At 45.2% G+C, this 965-nt stretch overlaps 1 protein-coding gene across 1 annotated transcript in view; it reads left to right on the top strand.

The window, feature by feature from the left end:
- LOC103255810 (centromere protein H-like) overlaps nucleotides 1–965 on the top strand; it is a 21,814-nt gene that overhangs the window by 1,926 nt on the left and 18,923 nt on the right. Inside the window, exon 2 of the mRNA XM_008053758.2 lies at nucleotides 264–319. Coding sequence (XP_008051949.2) covers nucleotides 307–319 — 13 coding nt within the window. The 5' untranslated portion in view covers nucleotides 264–306. The remainder of the gene's footprint in view (nucleotides 1–263; nucleotides 320–965) is intronic.

Genomic DNA, 965 nt, shown 5'->3' with positions numbered 1-965 from the left:
AGGCAGGTCTCGAACCCGCGGGCTCAGGCAGTTCACTCACCTCAGCCTCCCAAAGGCGCGGGATTACAGGCTAAGCCACCAAGCCCGGCTCTTTATGCTTATTTCAAATAAAATCAAGCCATATTTGAAGAATTTAGTGCTACTTAAGTACTTATACTAATTTCGCTGTATCAGCTTCTGAATATACTGAGTTGGTTTATTGTACATGAGTAAAACATCAATCAAAACATATATAACTTTCCATTCTCTTTGTGTACTTTCAGGTTAAAAGCACAGACTAAGCAGCAACTCTTAGAATATAAATCGATGCTTGATGCAAGTAAGTATTTTCTTTTTCTTCTTTTCTTTTTTTGAGAAAACAGAATTTATTGAGAGAACAGAAAAGCTTCCAAAGTGGGAGGGGACCCTAAGGGGTTTCTTTTTTGTTTCTTTGTTTATTTCTAGAGATGAGGTCTCCCTCATTATGTTGCCTAGCCTGGTCTTGAACTCCTTGCCTCAGACGATTCTCCCGCCTCAGCCTCCCAAAGTGATAGAATTACGGACATGAGCCACCATGCCCTGCCTGTATTTTCTTTTTTTGAGTGGGAGTCTCACTCTGTTGCCCAGGCTGGAGTACAGTGCCACGCTCACGGCCACCCCAGTGTGGACCTGCTGGACTCCAACAGTCCTTCCACCTCAACCTTGCAAGTAGCCAGAACCACAGGTGCATGATACCACACCTGGCTAATTTTTTATTTATTGTATAGACAAGGTCTTGTCAAGTTGCCTGGGCTGGTCGCCATCTCGCGTGCTCAGGCAGTACACTCACCTTGGCCTCCCAAAGTGCTGGGATTACAGGCTGAGCCACCAAGCTTGGTCCCTTTCTCTATTTTCTTTTTTCATATAAGATTTTGTAAGTTAAGCCGGGCTTGGTGGCTCAGCCTGTGATCCCACGCCTTTGGGAGGCTGAGGTGAGTGGATTGCCT

This window comes from Carlito syrichta, unplaced genomic scaffold (genome assembly GCF_000164805.1).
Source record: "Carlito syrichta isolate Samal-C Ts95f unplaced genomic scaffold, Tarsius_syrichta-2.0.1 Scaffold288419, whole genome shotgun sequence".
In the NCBI taxonomy this organism is placed as follows: Eukaryota; Metazoa; Chordata; class Mammalia; order Primates; family Tarsiidae; genus Carlito; species Carlito syrichta.
This window is presented reverse-complemented; position numbering and strand designations above follow the sequence as displayed.